Source organism: Ranitomeya variabilis, chromosome 1 (assembly GCF_051348905.1).
Source record: "Ranitomeya variabilis isolate aRanVar5 chromosome 1, aRanVar5.hap1, whole genome shotgun sequence".
Lineage (NCBI taxonomy): Eukaryota > Metazoa > Chordata > Amphibia > Anura > Dendrobatidae > Ranitomeya > Ranitomeya variabilis.
In genome coordinates, this window is record NC_135232.1 from 309340584 (window position 1) to 309362597 (window position 22014).

Consider the following 22014-nt stretch of genomic DNA (forward strand, 5'->3'; position numbering starts at 1 on the left):
TCCGCACAAAGAATTGACATGCTGCGAAAAATAAGCCGCAGCGTTTCTGCACGGAATTTTCCACAGCATGTGCACAGATTTGGTTTTCCATACGTTTACATGGTACTGTACACTGCATGAAAACTGCTGCGGATCCGCAGCCAAATCCGAAACGTGTGCACATAACCTAAATCAGAGAGTGGTGTCACAAAATAGTTAATATATAACATTTCCCACAGGTCTACTTTACATCAGCACAATTTCAGAAAATTAAATTTTTTATTTTTTTTTTTGTTAGGGCGTTATAAGAGTTAAAAGTTGACCAGAGATTTCTCCTTTTTCCAACAAAATAGACAAAACCATTTTTTTTAGGGACCACATTTGAAGTGAGTTTGGGGGGTCAATAAGAAAATACCCAAAGTGACACCATTCTAAAAACTGCACCCCTCAAGGTACCCAAAACCACATTCAAGAAATGTATTAACTCTTCCGGTGCTTCTTGAGAATTCGGAGTGTGGAAGGAAAAAAAAAATTAACATTTTACTTTTCTCACAAAAAAACTTACTTTAGACGCAAACTTTTTTATTTTCACAAGGTTAACAGGAGAAAATGGACCACAAAATTTGTTGCGCAATTACAACCATATCACGTATTTGGGGGAAAGACCGTGTTTGGGCACATAGCAGGGCTCAGAAGGGAGGGAGCACTGTTGACTTTTTGAAAGCAAAATTGGCTGGAATCTAATGCGAATATCTAGATATCCACTAATAGGAATATTGTCAACCCAAGGACCTACAGGTGCGATTTCCTCCCTGTATACCTTTTTGTAAAATTCCAAAATTGCTTTCACCCAACTGGCTGTAGAGGATAAATGGAGGCACCTAATCCCCTCTATCACTGATGACCAGTGGAATGAAGCACTAGAAGCACATATGATGGTGTCTCCGGCGGCAAATAAATTCATTCAATTATATATGTTCCACCAATCCTATTTAACACCGAGTAGATTACATAAATTCGGCAGAAGAGTAAATGATGAATGTCATAGATACGTGGAGGAGGGAGCGGATTTTTGGCATCTCACTTGAGATTGTAGAATTATAATAAGATATTGGAAGGATGTAGTTTACACTAGAAAGGATAATTACATTATTATACAGAAACAGAGGATGTCCCCAGAAATTTCATAGAATTTGGGAAAGGTGGTGTAATTTCCTCAACCGTGACCCATAATCCCTGAGGTATCTCTTGTCAGTGCACGAACGTGATGCTTTATGTGGACTCAGGAATATTTGCTTATAATAAGGCTGCCGTCACACTAAGTATTTGGTCAGTATTTTACATCAGTATTTGTAAGCCAAAACCAGGAGTGGGTGATAAATGCAGAAGTGGTGCATGTGTTTCTATTATACTTTTCCTCTGATTGTAATAATTCCAGTAAGAGGAACAAACTTAGAACCCTGAAAAAGAACCTCCTGGTTGGTGGTGCAATGCTGCTGAGAATACATCATGTTTAATGTTCTATTTCACTTGGTTTATTTGTTTCCTTTGTCATTGAAGGTATGATTTTATAACTGATATTGTGGATGATGATTAGATGGATTACTCTGATTTTACACTGCAATGTCACATGCTTGTTATATTATTTTGTGGAATCTTTCAATTCCTTGTTCTTTTATACTGAAGATTGGTTCTTAAAGAAAAGCGGTCACGGGAAAAAACTATTAACCGTTCAGATATGTAGTTAATAGCATTCTGAACCTGCCTGGTTCCGGCACATAGACCCCCACTGCCAGGAGGAAATGAACTTTTTTCCTCCCAGCAGCATTTGGGTTTCAGTCATGGAGGTGGCGCTGGTACTGCCCTAATGCTGAGCTGCTGTCAGTCAGTGCCAGGGTGCGGTTACAGCCGCTGCTCAATATGCACAGAGCGGAGACAATCTGCGTCGGCGCTGCCCCCGTGACTGAATGCTGAACGCTTTTGGATGCTGCAGAATTTTTTTTTTTTTTTTTTTAAAGAGAAAGAAAACAAAACCATGCCAGAATTGATTTTTTTTTTTTTTTTTTTTTTTACTATTGACAGCATATGTAGAGACTAAACTGCTACGATTGGAGAGAACAGATCCCAGCAGTTAAAGTAGGAGCCCTACTGTGTATATGACTTGGAGTCCTGCAACTGACTGCACCAGTAGAATAGCTCTACCGTACCATTAGTGTGGTGTATAGCTCTGTCATGGAGCACAAAGTAACGCATGTTGAATATCTACTTCAAAATCCAAAGTGGAGCTTTTTTAATATCTTCTATTGCGCACGCATTGCCCTTCTCCAGCTGCCCTCACTGGCTTCCATATCAGCGATGCACCCGGCGCAGGATCACGCGGGGCCCCACGTTTCTGACGTCGGCTGCGATGTGGTGCGGTTGCAGGTGGATGGTGCAGTGACCATGACAACGCGGCACATCTTCCGGGACTAAATATATATTATATATATATATTATACTGTATATACTCAAGCATAAGCCGACCCGAGTATAAGCTGACCCCCCTAATTTTGCCACAAAAAACTGGGAAAACTTAATGACTCGACTATAAGCCTAGGGAGGGAAATGCAGCAGCTACCGGTAAATGTCAAAAGTAAAAATAGATACCAATAAAAGTAAAATGAATAGAGACATCAGTAGGTTAAGTGTTTTTGAATGTCCATATTGAATCAGGAACCCCATATAATGCTCCATACAGTTTACCATGGCCCCACAAGATGCTCCATATTAAAATATGCCCCATATAATCCTGCATAAAGGTTAATAATGGCTCCATAAGATGCTCCATAGACACATTTCCCCAATATAATGCTGAACAAATGTTGATTATGGCCCCATAAGATGCTCCATACAGACACTTGCCCCATTTGCTGTTGCTGTGATAAAAAAAATAAATCACATACCTCTCCGTCGCTCAGGCCCCCGGCACTTTCAATATTCACCTGACTTCGTTCCGTTGCCGCTCCATCTTCAGCGTCTTCTGCACTAACGTTCAGGCAGAGGGCGCGCACTAACCACGTCATCGCGCCCTCTGACCTGAGCGTCACTGCAGAAGACGCTGAAGACAGAGCGGCGCCGGAACGAGCAGCAGGTGAATATCACGCAGCGCTCCCTTCCACGTTATACTCAACTGCTCCTGGCGCTGTGTAGTCCCTGCAGCTTCTTCCTGTACTGAGCGGTCACCGTTACCACTCATTACTCCCTATGGGAGGTGGAGCCGCATATTTATTACTGTAATGAGCGGTACCATGTGACCGATCAGTATAGGGAGAAGCTGTCGGGGAAGCCAGGGACCGCGCCAGGAGCAGGTGAGTATAATTAGACAGACCCCCGCTCCCCCTCCCCTGCTGACCCCTGGGTATGACTCGAGCATAAGCCGAGAGGGGGACTTTCAGCCCAAAGAAATGGGCTGAAAATCTCGGCTTATACGGTGTGTGTGTATGTGTATATATATATATATATATTTCCGCACTGATTTTGGTAAATCCGCAGGTAAACCGCACCGCGGAATTACAGCGTTTTTTGTGCGGATTCCTATTATGGAGCAGGTGTAAACCGCTGTGGAATCCGCACAAAGAGTTGACATGCTGCGGAATATAAACCGCTGTGTTTCCGAGCGTTTTTTCCGCAGCTTGTGCACTGCGGATTTTGTTTTCCATAGGTTTACATGGTACTGTACAACGCATGGGAAACTGCTGCGGATCCGCCGCAAAATCCGCAATACGTGCACATATCCTTAGCGTGACGTACAGCTCTGTCACGGAGCACAAAGTAATGCATGTTGAATATCTACTTCAAATTGCGTTAATGAGTTAATAATACTACTAGAAAGAAAATGTGTAGCTTTTAGGCTAAGTTCACATGTTGAGTTTTTGCTGCGTTTTTTAATGCGAATTTTAAACTGTGTTTTACATTACCAGCAAAGTATGAGATTCCATAAATCTCATGCACACACTTTTGTTACGGTATATTTTCCGGACTGATTAGGAAAAAAAATGCGGCATGTCACTTCTTTCAATGTTTTTTCACACATAGAAAACAATGGATAAGTGCAATAATGCAGCAAAATATGCAGGTATCAGTTTTTGTTGCAATTTTGGTATAAAAACCTAGTGAAGTTAAATCATGGTTTTTTGGGGGCCACTAAACTTTATCAAAATGCACAAGAGACAAAAAAAAAACGCATCAATAAACGCAGCAAGACATGGTTTTTTGTAAGGAGCTTCTTTACTGCCAAGAGAGCAGGATTTGTCTGCGGAAAAAAAAAACACAGCAAAAACGCAACATGTCAACATAGCTTTAGGGTATGTTCACACGATCCTGATTTCAATCCTTTTTTTTTTCAGGACAAAAACCGCAGCTCTTGGCAGAAAACGCAGGTGCGTTTTTGGTGCGTTTTTGGTGCGGTTTTTAGTGCGGTTTTTTGTGCGGTTTTTTATGCAGTTTTCTCTGCAAATTGTCTGTGTTTGACACAAATAAAGCTTTAACTGCAGTGGGGGAAAAAAAAAAAAGAAATGATGTAATTTCCTTGTCCAACCCTTTTCTTCTTCCATCCTCCATTTTGGGACTAAACACCAAAATGAGTGGACGTGTTTTGAATGACAGCGCTCCGCGTTTTGCGCCGCATGCGTCACTGCAGCGCACGCATCCGGGCGCAGAGGACGCAGCAAGTTGCATTTTTGCTGCGTCCAAAATCAATCAAAAAAAGGACGCATGCGGCACAAAACGCAGCGTTGTGCATGCGTTTTGCTGCGTTTTACTTTGCGTTGTGTGTTGCGGCGCCGACGCTGCGGCGCACAACGCAAATGTGAACATAGCCTAAGTGCCACGTGCCACGTATTTAAGTGCCACGTGCCACGTATTTCAGTGCCACGTATTTCAGTGCCACGTGCCACGTATTTAAGTGCCACGTATTTCAGTGCCACGTATTTCAGTGCCACGTATTTCAGTGCCACGTATCACGTATTTAAGTGCCACGTGCCACGTATCACGTATTTCAGTGCCACGTATTTAAGTGCCACGTATTTAAGTGACACGTATCACGTATTTAAGTGCCACGTATTTAAGTGCCACGTGCCACGTATTTCAGTGCCACGTGCCACGTATTTAAGTGCCACGTGCCACGTATTTCAGTGCCACGTATTTCAGTGCCACGTATTTAAGTGCCACGTGCCACATATTTAAGTGCCACGTATTTCAGTGCCACGTGCCACGTATTTAAGTGTTATGTGCCACGTATCACGTATTTCAGTGCCACGTATTTAAGTGTCACGTGCCACGTATTTAAGTGACACGTATCACGTATTTAAGTGACACGTATCACGTATAAGTGACACGTGTCACGTATTTAAGTGACACGTATCACGTATAAGTGACACGTGTCACGTATTTAAGTGCCACGTATTTAAGTGCCACGTATCCCACGAAGATTTTCCATGGAGAACAGACACATCCAGAGATATGTCTGCTCTCCACGGCTGCAGCAACACACTGACAGGAGCCATAGTTCCTGTCGGTGTGTCACTGCGCATGCGCGAGCGAGTTTACCGGCGGTCATTGACCCCGGCACTCTCGCTTAACGGCAGTGCTGCGTGGGAAAGTTCAACGCAGCTGTACTGCTGTTAACCGAGACGCCGGAGCCATTGAGCTCCGGGACAGTGCGCGATACACTGCTAGGAGCTTCGCTCCTGGCAGTGTATCGCCGGAGAGCAGCCGATCGGCGTGGGACACTCGTTTTATGGATTCTGCGGACAGGGAGTATGGATTTGGTTTATTATTTTGTGATTTTTTCCTGGAGGATCGAGGGCTTCGCCTACAAGTGTGCTGTTGGTGAGTATATACTCTGTGTTATGTGTTGTATGTACTGTGTGTCATGTATGTGTATTGTGTGTAGGTGTTTGGTGTAACTTTACCATTGTGCTAAGTCGCCGGACACAGGGACAACTCTCCCATCCTAATACCGGATGGGAGTAGTAGTCCCATACGGCGACTTAGCACAATGGTGGCACTAGCGTCGCATGGGGACACGCACACACACACGCATACACAGACACATACACACACACAGACACACACACACACACACACACACATACACACACACACAGACACATACACACACACAGACACACATACCAAATCAATCAAACGGCCGACACGATCCCCATGCGCCGGTATGCCTCCATGTCTCTCCGCCCACGCACTTCCGGCCCCGCACTTCCGCCGGCTTCCCCGCACTTCCGGCTGCAGCGGTTCTGCACAACAAACCGCAGTAAAACCCGCAGATATATTTTTGATCTGCGGGTTTTACTGCGATTTTGACCTCACAATGGAGGTCTATGGGTACAGAACCGCTGCGGTTTAGGAAAAAGAAGTGACATGCTCCTTCTTTTTTCCCGCACCGATTCACCGCGGCTTTTTAAGGGAAATTCAGGACCGTGTGCACAGCGGTTCCTGTTTTCCATAGGGGTACATTGTAATGTACCCTGCATGGAAAACAGCTGCGGAACCGCAGCGGCAAAACCGCTGCGGTTCTGCAGTAAAAAACGCACTGTGTGAACATGGCCTTAAAGTTCTACATAATCAAATCATGAAGGGGGAATTCCATCTCATATAGAGGCCTATTGCTGAGGTATTCCACCACCTGTTCTCTTGGACCCCCATCTTTTCTGACACTGAAGGTGCTGCAACCATAATTTAGCACAATGTCCATTCATAGACCTTACCTAAAATGTGGCCACCTTAGCACATGATATGCTGGGATCTGTAGCACACCTTCATTCAAGTGAATGGGACCAGCTACATTTCCCTGCACAGATGGGCGTCCAATAGCACCACTGTAGGGAAAAACAGCACAGTGCTGAACACTGCATCCTTCATTCTCAGAATAAATGAGGATCCCTGTAGACAGATCACCGCAGACGGCATATCCTTGATCATTTTCGCTTTATGAAATGGGAATATCTCTTTAAACGGAACCGGTCAGCAGGATTGTGCTCAGTAACCTACAGACACTGTCAGGTTGGCGCTGTTATACTGATTAAAATGATATCTGGGTTGATAAAAATCTGTCCTGTGGTATTTGTTTAATCTTTATTTGCAGTTTTCAGTTAATGAGATTCTCGTGCTCCGGGGCGGCCTGTGGGGGTCTTTATGTGGTGCTCTGCTTACATATTCAGCCTTATGGCTTATGACGGGTCACTGACACTTCATTCAGTGACCTGCCTCCTATTTTACATACTGCATATCATATTGTGGGGTTAGAAGAAAAAAAAGTTACATTGAGAAAAATGGCGCCAGCACCTACGCGGTAGCATGTATAGCATAATGCATACAATATTGTCGGGTAAAAAAATATATATGATTATAAAAAATTACTGCGGCGCGGAGTATACAGGTCTCGTATTGCTGCGAATTTAGACAATAACCACTTATTTGTCAAAAAATGTAATATAAAAAATGTATGTAAATTCGCGCACAACAAGATCAAAGATAAAGTGGACGTAAGTTTAATAGAACAATAAATACATAAACCTGTACACAGAATCTACAGATATAAGCTTGCACTATATTCAAAATAAATTCCAACTATAGTAAAGACTCCTAAGCAAAAAATCAACAGTTTGTATGGTAATTATACAACACCGTAAGTTAAACCGAATTGATGTTAATGTCACCAGCAGCCCCTTATTTGTATATAAAAGGACTATAGTAGCGCTGTATCTGTCTGTAGCAATGTGTAACAGCTAGAAAAAGGACAAAGATACTGAATGCCACGCACTTATTTAACCCCTTAGTGACAGAGCCAATTTGGTACTTAATGACCGAGCCAATTTTTACAATTCTGACCAGTGTCACTTTAAGAGGTTATAACTCTGGAACGCTTTATCGGATCCCGCTGATTCTGAGATTGTTTTTTCGTGACATATTGTACTTCAAGTTAGTGGTAACATTTCTTCGATATTACTTGCGATTATTTATGAAAAAAATGGAAATATGGCGAAAATTTTTTAAATTTTGCCATTTTCAAACTTTGTATTTTTATGCCCTTAAATCAGAGAGATATGTCACAAAAAATAGTTAATAAATAACATTTCCCACATGTCTACTTTACATCAGCACAATTTTGGAAACAATTTTTTTTTTTGTTAGGGAGTTATAAGGGTTAAAAGTTGACCAGCAATTTCTCATTTTTACAACACCATGTTTTTTTTAGGGACCACATCACCTTTGAAGTGATTTTGAGGGGTCTATATGATAGAAAATAACCAAGTGTGACACCATTCTAAAAACTGCACCCCTCAAGCTGCTCAAAACCACATTCAAGAAGTTTATTAACCCTTTACGTACTTCACAGGAACTGAAACAATGTGGAAGAAAAAAATGAACATTTAACTTTTTTTTGCAAACATTTTACTTCAGAACCATTTTTTTTAATTTTCACAAGTGTAAAAACAGAAATTTAACCACAAATTTTGTTGTGCAATTTTTCCTGAGTACGCCGATACCCCATATGTGGAGGTAAACCACTGTTTGGGCGCACCGCAGAGCTTGGAAGTGAAGGAGCACCGTTTGACTGTTTCAATGCAGAATTGGCTGGAATTGAGATCAGACGCCATGTCGCGCTTGGAGAGCCCCTAATGTGCCTAAACAGTGGAAACCCCCCACAAGTGATACCATTTTGGAAACTAGACCCCTTAAGGAACTTATCTAGATGTGTGGTGAGCACTTTGAACCCCCAAGTGCTTCACAGAAGTTTATAACGTAGAGCCGTGAAAATAAAAAATCGCATTTGTTTTCACAAAAATTATTTTTTCGCCCACAAATTCTTATTTTCACAAGGGTAACAGGAGAAATTAGACCACAAAAGTTGTTGTGCAATTTCTCCTGAGTACGTCGATACCCCATATGTGGAGGTAAACCACTGTTTGGGCGCACCGCAGAGCTTGGAAGAGAAGGAGTGTCGTTTTACTTTTTCAATGTAGAATTGGCTGGAATTGAGATCGGATGCCATGTCACGTTTGGAGAGCCGCTGATGTGCCTAAACAGTGGAGACCCCCCACAAGTGATACCATTTTGGAAACTAGACCCCTTAAGGAACTTATCTAGATGTGTGGTGAGCACTTTAAACCCCCAGGTGCTTCACAGAAGTTTATAACGTAGAGCCGTGAAAATAAAAATAAAAAATCGCATTTTTTCTACAAAAATGATCTTTTTGCCTCCAAATTTTTATTTTACCAAGGGTAACAGGAGAAAATGGACCCCAGAAGTTGTTGTACAATTTGTCTTGAGTACGCCGACACCCCATATGTGGGGGTAAACCACTGTTTGGGCGCATGGCTGAGCTTGGAAGCAAAGGAGCGCCATATGACTTTTCAATGCAAAATTGACTGGAATTGAGATCGGACGCCATGTCGCGTTTGGAGAGCCCCTGATGTGCCTAAACAGTAGAAACCCCCCAAAAGTGACCCCATTTTGGAAACTAGACCCCCCCATGGAACTTATCTAGATGTGTAGTGAGAACTTTGAATGCCCAAGTGCATCACAGAAGTTTATAATGCAGAGTCGTGAAAATAAAAGATATTTTTTTTTAACAATAAAGATTTTTTAGCCCCCAAGTTTTTATTTTCACAAGGGTAACAAGAGAAATTGGACCCCAAAAGTTGTTGTCCAATTTGTCCTGAGTATGCTGGTACCCCATATGTGGGGGTAAACCACTGTTTGGGCGCACGGCAGAGCTCGGAAGGGAAGGAGCGCCATTTTGGAATGCAGACTTTGATAGAATTGTCTGCGGGCGTTATGTTGCGTTTGCAGACCCCTAATGTACCTAAACAGTAGAAACCCCCAACAAGTGACCCCATTTTGGAAAATAGACCCCCCCAAGGAACTTATCTAGATATGTGGTGAGAACTTTGAATGCCCAAGTTCTTCACAGAAGTTTATAATGCAGAGTAGTGAAAATAAAAAAATATTTTTTTTCCCACAAAAAAGATTTTTAGCCCCCAAGTTTTTATTTTCACAAGGGTAACAGGAGAAATTGGACCCCAAAAGTTGTTGTCCAATTTATCCCGAGTACGCTGATGCCCCATATGTGGGGGTAAACCACTGTTTGGGCGCACGGCAGAGCTCAGAAGGGAGGGAGCACCATTTGACTTTTTTAGCGCAAAATTGGCTGTCGTGTTTGGAGACCCCCTGATGTACCTAAACAGTGGAAACCCCCAAATTATAACTCCAACCCTAACTCCAACACACCCCTAACCCTAATCTTAACCCGATCCATAATCCTAATCACAACCCTAACGATAATCACAACCCTAACCCCAAAACAGCCCTAATCTCAACCCTAACCATAACCCTAATCAAAACCCTAAATCCAACACACCCCTAACCCTAATCCCAAACGTAACCCTAATCCCAACCCTAATCCCAAACGTAACCCTAATCCCAACCCTAATCCAAACCCTAATCCCAACTCTAACCCTAACTTTAGCCCCAACCCTAACCCTAACTTTAGCCCCAACCCTAACCATAACTTTAGCCCCGTCGTCACAAAAAAAGTTCAATGTAACCTTTTTTTTTGTACGTCGCGTCCGCCATTTCCGCGCATGCATGGCTGTAACTCTGCCCCCTCCTCCCCAGGACATAGACTGGGCAGCGGATGCGTTGAAAAACTGCATCCGCTGCCCACGTTGTGCACAATTTTCACAACGTGCGTCGGGCCGACGCATTGCGACCGCCCCGTACCGACGCAAGTGTGAAAGAAGCCTAAGGCTACTTTCAAACTAGCGTCGTACTCGGCCCATCGCAGTGTGTCGGGCAGACGTACCGACGCTAGCGTTGTAAGCGCCACACAACGGGTGCAGCGGATGCTGTTTTTTCAACGCATCCGCTGCCCCATTGTGAGGTGCGGGGAGGCGGGGGCGGAGTTCCGGCCGCGCATGCGCGGTCGGAAATGGCGGACACGTCGCACAAAAAAGTTACATGTAGCTTTTTTTGTGCCGACGGTCTGCCAAATCACGACGCATCCGTCGCACGACGGATGCGACATGTGGCAATCCGTCGCAATGCGTCGCTAATGCAAGCCAATGGAGAAATAACACATCCTGCAAGCACTTTTGCAGGATGCGTTTTTTTCTCCAACGACGCATTGCGACGGAAGCCAAAAAACGCTAGTGTGAAAGTAGCCTAACCCTAACCCTAAATTTAGCCCCAACCCTAACCCTATCCCTATCCCTAACCCTATCCCTAACCCTATCCCTAACCCTATCCCTAACCCTATCCCTAACCCTATCCCTAACCCTATCCCTAACCCTAGCCCTAACCCTAGCCCTAACCCTAGCCCTAACCCTAGCCCTAACTCTATCCCTAACTCTATCCCTAACCCTAGCCCTAACTCTAACCCTAGCCCTAACCCTAACCCTAACCCTAACTTTAGCCCCAACTCGTCTCTCCTGCCGGCCGGCAGATGGCAGCAGATGGCGGGCGCACTGCGCATGCGCCCGCCATTTTCTTTCCCGACGAAGAAGCCGGCTGGCAAGAGGAGACACAGGAGGACCCAGGGACACCGGGTGAGTATTATAGGGTCCCCGAATCCCCCTATTTCTCTGTCCTCTGATGTGTGATCACATCAGAGGACAGAGAATTACAGATCGCTTTTTTTTTTTTGCGGTCGCCGGTAAACTGTTAATTACCGGCAATCGCAAAACGGGTCGGTGCAAACCGACCCCGATCACGTTCTTTGGGGTCTCGGCTACCCCCGGCAGCCGAGACCCCAAAGATCTTCCGGGTGCCGGGCGGCGGGCGTACTGCGCGTGCGCCCGCCATTTTTTCCCGGAAAAAAGATGGCGGCGCCCATCGGGAGCCACGAGGAGCATCGGGGGAGATAGGTGAGTATTGGGGGGCTATCGGGGGCCATCGGGGACCCTATTTCTCTGTCCTCCGGTGTGCGATCACATCGGAGGACAGAGAAATTAAAAGGCAAATCGCGTTTTGTTTTTTTTTAAACGGTTAATTACCGGCGATCGCAACTCGGGGGTCGGTAAAAAACCCCCGAATCATGTTCTCTGGGGTCTCGGCTACCCTCGGCAACCGAGACCCCAGAGAAAATCCGACTCTGGGGGGCGCTATTCACTTTTTCCACAGAGCCGTTAATTAACGGCGCTGTGGTTTAAGTACCCTTAGCGGCCGCCGTTAAAAGGCGTATCGGCGGTCGTTAAGGGGTTAAAAATAATAGAACAAAAGGAGTATTTCTATGAACTTTGTTGAGCTGAAAACTAATCCCCCACTGTGGGAATGCAACAATAAGGTATTAAAAAAACAAAAAAAAAAAAAACAATGTCCTTTAAAACTTTTGCATGCAAAAAAATATATATATTATAAAAAGGAAAAACTGGTGATAATAATCATGATGCAAGAAGCGGCCCCGGCCGGTGGCAAAGCTTCACTAAAAAGGAGGGTAATGGGGCGTACTGCAATCGGATTAAACCGGGTCGGAAATCCGATGCATTTACACCACTGGTTACCTTAAGCAGAACGCTGATAGTGGATAGACGAGAGGTGCTCCTTCCACGTTGCTCTTGCTGATGTAGATGTCCAGCATCCTGTGTTGTCTGGAGAGTCCCGGCTGCCCATAGTAGTGGCTGCACGCGGTGATAGCAATCTCCTCACAGTGTGTGATCACAGAGCAGGACCTGCCGTGACATCACCAGTCACGTGATGCAGTGAAAGAAGTTCCAATAGAGTGAACGTGCAGATAGCAGAAAGGACCAATAGTATCCAACGCGTTTCGGAAAGAAGCGCTTTCCTTCATCAGGGATGGTCCTTAATGCCCTAATTAACCCTTATATAGGGAAAGGGGTCCAATCTGCTACATGTGTGATCACAGAGCAGGACCTACCGGGACATCACCAGTCACGTTATGCAGTGAAAGAAGTTCCAATAGAGTGAACGTGCAGATAGCAGAAAGGACCAATAGGATCCTTACATAAAACCAAACAATTCAAAGTCACTTGTTTAGTCCTTTTGGAATAAGAGTATCCAATACAAAGATCCATTTGCATCCTGCTCTGGACATCAGAGCGATGTAATTACCTTTTCTCCATGGTATTTGTATTTTTTCCAGTCCAGTTATTTCCATTAAGTTAATATCACTATTGTGCTTTTCCACAAAGTGTTTAGACAAAGGGTGTCCAGTAAAATTTCGTTTAACATTATGCATGTGTTCGCTGATTCTTATTTTAAGTGGGCGCTTAGTCCTGCCCACATATAATTTATTGCACGGACACTTTATAGTGTATATGACTCCTTCCGTTGTGCAAGTGATATATTGTTTAATGGCGTGATCTTTTCCGTTCCTGGCTAATGTGCGTCGTTTTTTAGTTTGTGTCTTTCTACACATTGCGCATTTGCAACATGGAAAAAAGCCCGCAAGAGTTTGATCAAAAAAAAATTTTTGTACTGGGAATATGCTGAGATTGTACTGTTGGTGCAATCAGATTTCCCAAATTCCGGGCTTTTTTATAAATAAAACTTGGGTGAGTAGGGATATGACTGCCTAAAATTTTGTCGTCTTTCAAGATACCCCAATGTTTTTTTACTATATTCCTAAGAAGGAAAGAATTTGAATTGTACTGTGTATTAATGGGGACAAACCCCATTTGGTCAATACTGACCTTCTGGGGTTTTTCTTTTAATAGGTCTGTACGAGGAAGAGAGTAAACTAAATTTTTTGAGGCTTCTAATGTCTGCAAATCGTAGCCTTTTTCCAAAAATTGTTTGGTTAGTTCATTTGCATCCTTCTCATAGTGTTGGATTTTTGAACAGTTGCGATGTAACCTCATATACTGGCTTTTGGGTACGTTAATCAGCCATGTAGGTAAATGGCAACTATTGATGTTAATAAAACTGTTAGCATCAGTAGGCTTTTTAAAAGTACGGGTGTGTATACAGGAGTCTTCAATAAAAACCGTTACATCCAAAAAGTTAATGCTTTGCATACTAGTAGTAGCATTAAAATTTAAATAAAAATCATTTTGATTAATCTCAGTTAAAAATAATTCAAGAGATTGAGGGCCACCCGACCAAATGAATATCACGTCATCAATATATCGGCGCCAGAGGACCAGGTCCGCGCACAGAATGCCGTCTGGATGGATATAGAGATCCTCCCAACATCCAACGTACAAATTTGCGTAACTGGGCGCGAACCTGGTCCCCATTGCCGTACCCCATTGCTGGGTGTAGTAGTTCTCCTGATATTTAAAATAATTATGTGTAAGAATAAAAAACATACAATCCCTAAGAAATTGGATCTGTTCCCTGGGAATTGATGAGGGTTTTCTCCAAGAAGTACACAGCAGCTTCACATCCTTTTTGGTTTTCAATAACCGTATATAATGATGTAATATCCAGTGTACCCATTATATAATGATCTTTCCATTCAATCTCCTTCAGAATATTTAGTATATGGGTACTGTCTTTGAGATGAGATGGAAGGAGGGGCACAATTCGCTGTAGATGTTGATCCAAAAAGTGCGACATATTGCCAGTTAAACATTGTATGCCTGATACAATGGGGCGCCCTGGAAGATTTGTGGCATTTTTGTGGATATTTGGTAGGTAATAAAAGGTGGCTAGCCTTGGAAAGGGATTATTTATAAATTCGAATTCTTGTTTACTCAAAAACCCTTTATTAAGCCCTATAGTCAGGATATGTTTCATATCTATCGTATACTTCTCAGTGGGGTCCGTTTTGAGTAGTTTACACGTGCGCGAATCATTGAGAAGGCGAAGGACTTCTGTTTGGTAGTCATCTTGGTTTAAGATCACTATGCCTCCGCCCTTATCTGCAGGGCGTATTACTATATTTTTATATTATTTTGTAGACTGATAATCGCTTGTCTTTCCTTTGCTGTAAGATTATAATTAAACTTAGAGCATCTAGTGTCACTGATCTTCTTTATTTCATCGGTAACATTCTTTTGGAAGGTCTCCATGGGCTCTAAATATTCGTTTCGAGGGTGAAAATATGACTTCTTTTTAAAAAAATATATATATATTTAATTTAATCAAAATGGCAGTGGCACATGAGCAGCTATCGCGTTCAGATAGATATAGATACTACTGTGCAAGCACCATGTTGTGCCATTTTGCCAGCGCAGGCGCAGTAGCATCTACTGCTTTAAGACACATGCTACTGTGCATGCGCCACCATTTTGCTGGAGGGAAAAAAAATGTGGCTGCAGGAAAATGGCGTCTGCGCAGTAGCATCAATCGGAAAGCAATACATGCTACCGTGCGTGTGCCGCCATTTTGATCAACTTTTTTTTTTTCTTACCTGACAATATTATATGCATTACGCGATACATGTTAATGTGAAGGCGCCGCCAGAACCATTTTGCTGAATGTACATTTTTTATTCTTCTCATCCCACTATATTCTATGCATTATGTAAAATAGGAGGCAGGTCACTGAAGGATCAGTGACCCATCATAAGCCATAAGGATGAATATCTAAGCAGAGCACCACATAAGGACCGCCCTGAAGCAAGAGAATCTCATTAACTGAAAACTGCAAACAAAGATTAAACCACAAGACGGATTTCATCAAGCCAGGCATCATTTCAATCAGTATAAACCGCGCCAACCTGACACTGTCTGTAGTTTCCTGACCAAAATCCTGCTCACAGGTTATCTTTAAGGCAATCATGCTTGTTACATTGCCAGATTATACAGTATTTTACCTCGGCATAGTATATATACATTGAACATAGAAGACAAAAAACAAAGTAATGCCAAAAAGATATATAAATATGTACTCACTGGTAAGCTCATGGTGTATAACATCAGCAAGATTAGGCTCATCTCCCCACCAGAAAACCCAAAGCTCTTTGCAATCGGGCATGACCTCTCGTCTCCATACACACAAAAGGTTGGCCTGCAAGCAACGAATGAAGCTCAAAAGAATGGGGTCGTCTTGGGCAGGAGCAGAGATGATTGGACTGCAGTCGCCATGGCCTTGGAATTTGTAGCGTCGCCATTTGATGCCAGTTAATTCAGCCTGGTGGGGAAAAAAAATGGTTAATATAGCCACACTTACTAGGAAAATGCTAGGGAAAAACACACACTTAAGTAGAGACAGGGGAACTGTGCAGCAGCTTCTACAGCCAGGACTAAGATATAGGGAAAGATCCGGTGGTATAAACATTGTCATGTATGCTACACCAGCAGGAGGCCAGCTGCATATCATTACAATGCTTTGAGAAAGGAAACATAGTCAAGTCTTCCTTTAATAATATAAATACCAGCGATACACTGGGTGGGGCACACGGCTCATTGGTCTGTTCATTTTCAACAAATTGAAAATAGCAAGAAAGAATGCCAAAACACTAACAGGATACTGATATCCAGGAGCTCTTTATCAGCAACACAGAATAAGCATTTTAGGACTTAAAATGTGAACATAATAGAATTAAAGGGGGGGTGGGGGGGGGTCTTCATGTGGTTCCCCGATTAGATATTCATAATGCAGACTGCTGACCAGTCACTGATCCCACAGACCTGCCCCCTAGTTTACATGATGAATATTATATATTTCTTGGAGGGGAAGAACCCTTCTGCAGACAAGCGCTGGCACATTATGTAATGTGTGTATAGTTAATTTCTTTGCTGTTCTGATATTCCTAAAAAAAAAAAAAACCTTTGCAAATGGCGTCGGCAGTGACAAGATAGCTGCTACTGGGCCTTGCTAGAAAAAAAAAAAAATCCTCCTCCAGGGCCACCTTCACAGTAGCAACTATCGGATCACCGATAGCTGGCGCCATTTTCAAACTTTTTTTTTTTTTTTTTTTAAAGGAATATCAGACAAACAGCAAAGAAATTAATTACCGTATTTTCCGCTTTGTAAGACGCACTTTATTTCCCCCAAATTTGGGGGGGAAATGGGGGTGCGTCTTACAAAGCAGATATACCGCTTACCGTTACAGGCTGGGATGAGGGGGTGTCCGCTGCCGCCCGCTGCTGCTGCCGCCCGCCACCGCTGCTGCTGCCGCCCGCCACCGCTGTCGCCCGCCACCGCGGTTGTCCGCTGCTACTCCGGTGCTGCAGGGGCTCTGGCGACATTTTGTGAAAGACCAGAGCCCCCCGGCAGTTCGTTCATGCGTTCCTTCCTGTATGGCTGACTCCGGGAAAATGGCCACCGAAATCTCGGGAGATGAGATTTCAGCGCTGAGATCTCATCTCTCGAGATTCCGGCGGCCATTTTCCCGGAGTCAGTCATACAGGAATACATGGACGAACTGCCAGGGGGCTCTGGCCTTTCACAATATGTCAGAGCCCCCGCAGCACCAGAAACAGCCCTGCAGCCCCGAAGCCCCCCTGCAGCACAGGAGCCCCCCCGCAGACCGACTCATCCCAGCCTGCAGCACAGGAGCCCCCCTGCAGACTGCCTCATCCCAGCCTGCAGCACAGGAGCCCCCCTGCTGCACAGGAGCCCCCCTGCAGACCCCCTCATCCCAGCCTGCTGCATAGGAGCCCCCCTGCAGACCTCCTCATCCCCGCCTGCAGCAATGATCCACTCCTGCCTCCAGCAACGACCCTGGGACCCTGATCCACCGCAGCCACAACCCCTGGTAAGTAATAAGACGCATGGATTATAAGACGCCCCACCAATTTATTAAAAAAAGTTTTTTCCTATTTTTCTCCTCAAAATTTGGGGTGCGTCTTATAATCCGGAGCGTCTTACAAAGCGAAAAATACGGTATAAATACAAAATATATGCGATCAGGTTGCAGCGCAGGCGTCACCGTTGGCGCCTGCCTGCAGAAGGCGTTTTTTTCCCCCCAAGAAATATATAAATATTCATTATGTAAACTAGAGGGCAGGTCACTGAGGGATCAGTGACCTGTCAGAAGCCATACACAATTGCTAAGCACAGCACCACATGAAGACCCCCACAGGCCGCCCCGGAGCACAAGCATATCATTAACTCAAAACTGAAAAAGATTAAACAACAAGACTGATTTAATCAGCCCAGGTATCATTTTAATCAGTATAATGGCAACGACCTGACAGTGTCTGTAGGTTACTGTGCACTGTCCCCCTGACAAGTTCCCTTTAACCAGCAGGGTCACAGCTGAAATTACAGGCTCTATTCACACTTCATTTTTAATTTATATGTAGTGTGTATGCCGAGTAGCCTCCGCCTTACATGCAAAAGTGTCCATTGTGGTCCACCAAACAGAGGGAGGCCAAATGAGTGTCTTTTAGCCTCAGACTAGACAAAAAAAAAAAATGTATTTGTGGGGGCTGCTTAGATGATTGTTTTATGCAATTTCAACTTCACCACATAATTCCTCCACAGCAGTAACCCTACTGTAAGAGGTCACCATACTACACACACAACTAGCACAATGATCGCTTCCACATTGCTCATGTGAAGCGTAAACCTGAACATACATCTTACGTTCGTATGTGGCATTTTTCAGAGCTTTTGTTTTAGGTGCTTAGCAAATTTGTTTTGCTTCATAAATATACTATGCCTTGGGTATGGTTTCTGACTTTCTCCTCTACATACTTCTAAATAAGACTTTAAAAACAAATATGGGGGTGGGAGGGATGAAGGAAAACAAACCGTGGTGGGTACCACAAATTCTATAACTGCTTGCTCAGGCATCACAGAAGGAGACATGACATTACACATACTGACTATATGGTACATATGTTAGACAGCAGACTGCACTTTACCATATAATGGAAAATATACATAGTTCAACTTATAAAGTACTACCTATGCAAAAAACAGGGTCAAAGAAATGAGTTCAGGATGAAATCCAAGATCAAGCTCAGCTCATGTCTCTCCTGCAGCTATATAATAAAATATTATTATGATATATTCACCCTCTCTACCTTACAACAAGAAGAAAGAGGAACATACACCAATTATAGACACTAATCCCTACACTTCCTTACATCACAGCAACAGTTTCTATGCTCTAAAATGTGAGAGCATCCTACAGTGTGAAAAACACATGAGTTTTCGGGTTTTTTTTTAACCTATGACATTGTTGAAACCTTCAAGAACAATTTGGCGCACTTTAGTTTTTCAAGGAAATTTACAAAATGTATTTTTTTAGGGACCCATCCAGGTTTCAAGAGACTTTAGGGGTCATATATTGGAAAAACCCCAAAAGTGATACCATTTTAAAAACCGCAGCCTTCAACATATTAAAATTTGCCGTCACGTAGTTTATTAACCCTTCAGGTGATTTTCAGGAATTAAGCAAAGTGACATGACAGAATTAAAAAGTGTATTTTTACCACCTTAATGTCGCTGACTCTTGAACAGGCAACTGTAGCCGGCAGACTCTAAGGCCGCTATGGCAACCATCAGGACCACACAATCGTGATCTTAGGGTGCTGATGAGGATTAAGAGGGAGAAACCACACTCTCAAACATTTGTATGATATAGTCACTATTGACAGCAGCATCCAAGGGGTTAAACAGATATGGACGGTGACAACACGTATTGTGGCTGAGGCAGCAACTTGTCAGCTATAGTGTACAGACGACAGCTGCCGCATTGTCACCTGTATGGGGATGCTAGTCTCATATCTCAGGTCAGTTAAAAGACGTATCGATGGTCATTAAGGCTACTTTCACACTAGCGTCGGGCTCGGCCCGTCGCTGTGCGTCGGGCCGACGTTCCCGACGCTAGCGTTGTCTCCGCCGCACAACGGGTGCAGCGGATGCATTTTTTCCAGCGCATCCGCTGCCCCATTGTGAGGTGCGGGGAAAAAGCGGACCGTCTTGAGCAAAAAACGTTACATGTAGCGTTTTTTGCTCCCGACGGTCCGCCACTGCACGGCGCATCCGTCGCACGACGGGTGCGACGTGTGGCAATCCGTCACAATGCGTCGCTTCATGTTAATCAATGGTGAAAAAACGCATCCTGCAAACACTTTTGCAGGATGCGTTTTTTCGGCAAAACGACGCATTGTGACGGAATGCAGTTAACGCTAGTGTGAAAGTAGCCTAAGGGGTTAAACCAGATATTTATATTTTGTGTGGTAAAAATAACAGTTCCCACATGTTCACTTTCCACCTGCATCACTTTTGAAACTTTTTTTTGTTGTTGTTAGGCAGTTAGAATTAAAAGCATACCACAATTTCTAATCTTTCCAACAAAATTTACAAAACCTTTTTTTTTTTTTTTCAGGGTCCACATGTTTGAAGGGACCTTGAGGGGTCTATATGACAGAAAATACCCCAAAGTAACACCATTCTAAAAACTGCACCCCTCAAGGTGCTCAGAACCAAATGCAAGAAGTTTAGGTAACAAAAAGTTTTGCGTTTCCGTGCGGTCGCCACACACCTCAAATCGCTACACATGCGGACACATCCGCATACAACGCATGTCCCTGTTTACCCAGTGTTAAAGATAGGTATGCAGGAAAACGCAGGTCGCATGCAGCAGTAGGCGGAGCTTCAGGGAGGAAGTACGCTGCCATCCGCAGCCCTCCTCAACGCAACTGTGAAGCCAGCCTAACTTTTTTTCTCTGATCGCTCGAATAATGCACTACAAACAAAGCACCAGCAATTAAATGAATTATATTTGTCAGTACTGCATTAACAGAAGCCTCTTAGACCATGACTACCTCGAGATGCATTGGCAACGATCTGGCCATCGCGATGAGCCCCTCCTTCTCGCAGTCTTGTAAATGCTGTGATCAATATCAATCACGGCATTTACAGGGTTAAGTTAAAGCTGAGTCTCAAAGCTACAACCTGCGTGCCCGCTAGCCATGATGTACGCATACATCAAAAGTCAGAAACCCCTATCCACCCATGACTCGTGGGTGGGTCAAAAGTCGTGACCAGTGGTTAATGACCAGGCCAAATAAAATTAAATCTGACCAGAGTCACTTTATGTCGTATTAACTTTGGAACACATCAACATATCCCAGTGATTCTGAGACTGTTCTATGACATGTTGCAATTTATGTTAGTGGTAAATTTAGGCCACTATGTTTTGCGTTAATTTGTCAAAACATCAGAGCTTTGGCAAAAATTTAGAAAAATTCGCAATTTTTAAACTTTCATTCTTTATATCCTTAAACTAGTTAGTCAAGCTGTACAAAATGTTTAATAGATAACATTTCTTTATATGTCTACTTTACATCTGCATCATTTTAACCCATTAGTGACCAAGCCAATTTTTACAATTCTGACCACTGTCACTTTAGGAGGTTATAACTCTGGAACACTTCAACGGGTCCCGCTGATTCTGAGATTCTTTTCTTGTGACATATTCTACTTCATGTCTTTGATATGACTTTCGTTTATTTATTTGCCTTTAAATCAGAGTAATGTCACACAAAATAGTTAATCAATAACATTTCCCACACGTCAACTTTACATCAGCACAATTTTGTAAACAATTTTTTCTTGTTAGGACGTTATAAGGGTTCAAAGTTGACCAGCAATTTCAAATTCTTCCAACAAAATTTAGAAAACCATTTTTTTAGGGACCACTTCACATTTGAAGTGAGCTTGGGGGTCAACATGACAGAAAATACCCAAAAGTGACACCATCCTAAAAATTGGACCCAACAAAGTGCTCAAAACCACATTCAAGAAGTTTATTAACCCTTCAGGTGCTTCACGAGAACTAAAGCAATGTGGAAGGAAAAAATAAACTTTTTTTTCACAAAATTACTTTTAGACCCAAACTTTTTTATTTTCACAAGGGTAACAGGAGAAAATGGACCACAAAATTTGTTGTGCAATGTCTCCTGAGTACGTCGATACCCCATATGTGGGCAAAAGTCACTGTTTGGGTGCATGGCAGGGCTCAGAAGGGAGGGAGCACCGTTTGACTTTTTGAAAGCAAAATTGGCTGGAATCAATGGTGGCGCCATTTCGCGTTTGGAGACCCCTTGACGTACCTAAACATTAGAAACCCCCCCAACACTAACTCCAACCCTAACCTCAACATACCCC

The 22014-nt window shown here is 43.4% G+C and overlaps 1 protein-coding gene across 1 annotated transcript in view; it reads right to left on the bottom strand.

The window, feature by feature from the left end:
* Positions 1-22014, bottom strand: part of MED13L (mediator complex subunit 13L) — a 226070-nt gene that overhangs the window by 159866 nt on the left and 44190 nt on the right. The window contains exon 2 of the mRNA XM_077296490.1: positions 15837-16074. Within this exon, the coding sequence (XP_077152605.1) occupies positions 15837-16074 (238 nt within the window). The remainder of the gene's footprint in view (positions 1-15836; positions 16075-22014) is intronic.